Here is a 1,799-nt window from a genome sequence, read left to right as displayed (position 1 = left end):
GGGCTGAGCTGCGGGGACCCCCGTCCTGACCCCAGACAAGCCCGCGCACCCTTACTTTTTGAGGGCGAACACGGTCAGCCCGACACTGGCGTTCCGGAGCCGGAACTCCTCGTTGAGGATGTGGATGTTGAAGGTCCCCTCCCAGATGATGGGGGCCAGCCAGGGGGTCAGGACCAGGACGTCCGTCCTGCTGTGGGACAGCGGCCCCCCGGGAGTGAGCCGGGATGCGCCCCAGGGGTCCCTATCTCCGGGGCTACCCGCCAGCGCGTGGCCTCCGCAGCCCACCAGACCCAAGGCAGACCGAGGTTGCGCAGACCCGGCCGGCTCTCACCCCACCGGACATCAGTGGGCGCTGGGAGTCTAGCAAGGTCCCTTGGGGGGGGACCATCCCCTGCTACTTTCTGTGGCCCCAGGACAGAAGCAGGAGCCGGCCAGAGCTGGCCGCGTGGCCACAGACAGAAAGGACAGAGCTGGCCCGTCCTGGTCTTACCAGAGCAGAAGCTGTGAATCTGGGGTGTGCAGGGGGCAGGTACTCACGCGGGGGTCAGCACCTGGGGTTGCGGGTAGAGCATCCTGAAAAACACCGTGCAGGGGGCATCTGCGGGGGTGTCTGTTCAGGGCATTTTCTGCAGAGGTGCCTGCTGGGGGTGCCAGTGCAGGGGGGTGCTTGCTGGGGGTGCCGGTGCAGGTGGGTGCTGGTGCAGGGGGGTGCCTGCTGGGAGCAGGACCCCGTGGGGGGGGGGGCACAGCCGCAGCTGAGGCAGATGGCCCAGCACCCCTGTCCACTCCAGGTAGAGGTGCTCCATGCGCTTCCTGCCCCCCAGGTCTGACCTCAGGGTGCGGCGCCTTCCTGGGGCTTAAAGCCGGGGGTGTCAGTTCCGAGGGCTGGGGCAGAGGGACCTCCTGGCGGGGCAGCCCCAGGGGCGTGGCCGGCCTGGGACGCCCTTACCCGCCGGGCTCAGGGAGGCGGGACGAGGATCCCTGCACCCTGCCTGCACCCCCTCCCCTGGGCGTGGGGCAGGTATGGGCCGCGCCAGCAGACACCCACCTGGGCAGCTTCACCACCTGCCCGCCACCTGTCTGGCTGCCGTTTGCGCTGCAGATGACAACATGAGGGGGTCACCAGAATGCAGGGAGGAGCTGGGGCCACTGGAGGGACGGCCCCGCGGGCAGCTCTGGCCCTGGACACTGGGCCCGGCTGCTCCAGGCTGTCCAGGGTGGATCTGAGCCCTCTGTGCGGCCCCGGGGGCATCAGCTTGGGAGCCGCAGGGCAGCAGGGCGCTGGCAGGCAGAGGCCGGACTGCTGTGTGGTGCCGGGAAGGTCCTCCTGGGCCCGGAGGAGGCTCCTCGTGGGCAGAGGACAGAAAGGCCAGCCCGAAGGACACGGGAGGGCCCCAGGCCTGGGAGGGGGGCAGTGCAGGGCTGGGCGAGGTGGGGCGCGTCAGGTCTCTACATCAGGGTGGGGGGATGGGCAGACCATGCACTGCCTGGGTATGGGGGACGGGCGGGCTGGTGGGGCGCTCAAGGCACCCCAGAATTGGGGCAGGAGGAAAGCTGGGCCGGGGCCAGACCTGTGGGGCTCAGTCCCTGTCGGGTGTCCCTTCCAGGCCTCAGGCTGAGATGAGCTGCTGTGGACAGAGCAGAGAAGGGCCAGGAGGAGGCCCAGACCCGGGTGGTCAGTCAGGGAGGCCAGCGCGGGCAGCTCCCCCGGTGGGCATGGCCACTCACCTGCATCCTAGCAGCCAGCTGGTCCGGCTCAGGAAACCCACCCTGTGGGGAGAGCCAGCGAAGGGCAACTT

General features: G+C 69.4%; 1 protein-coding gene across 1 annotated transcript in view; it reads right to left on the bottom strand.

Moving 5' to 3' along the window:
* Positions 1-1,799, bottom strand: part of GBGT1 (globoside alpha-1,3-N-acetylgalactosaminyltransferase 1) — a 34,575-nt gene that overhangs the window by 21,181 nt on the left and 11,595 nt on the right. The window contains 5 exon segments of the mRNA XM_012721193.1: positions 56-190; positions 538-573; positions 1,049-1,096; positions 1,572-1,628; positions 1,729-1,770. Of these exon segments, the coding sequence (XP_012576647.1) occupies positions 56-190; positions 538-573; positions 1,049-1,096; positions 1,572-1,628; positions 1,729-1,770 (318 nt within the window).

This window comes from Condylura cristata, unplaced genomic scaffold (assembly GCF_000260355.1).
Source record: "Condylura cristata isolate star-nosed mole 26May11 unplaced genomic scaffold, ConCri1.0 scaffold00006, whole genome shotgun sequence".
NCBI lineage: Eukaryota > Metazoa > Chordata > Mammalia > Eulipotyphla > Talpidae > Condylura > Condylura cristata.
Note: the sequence above shows the minus strand (reverse complement) of the source record. Positions and strands in the feature narration are given on the sequence as shown.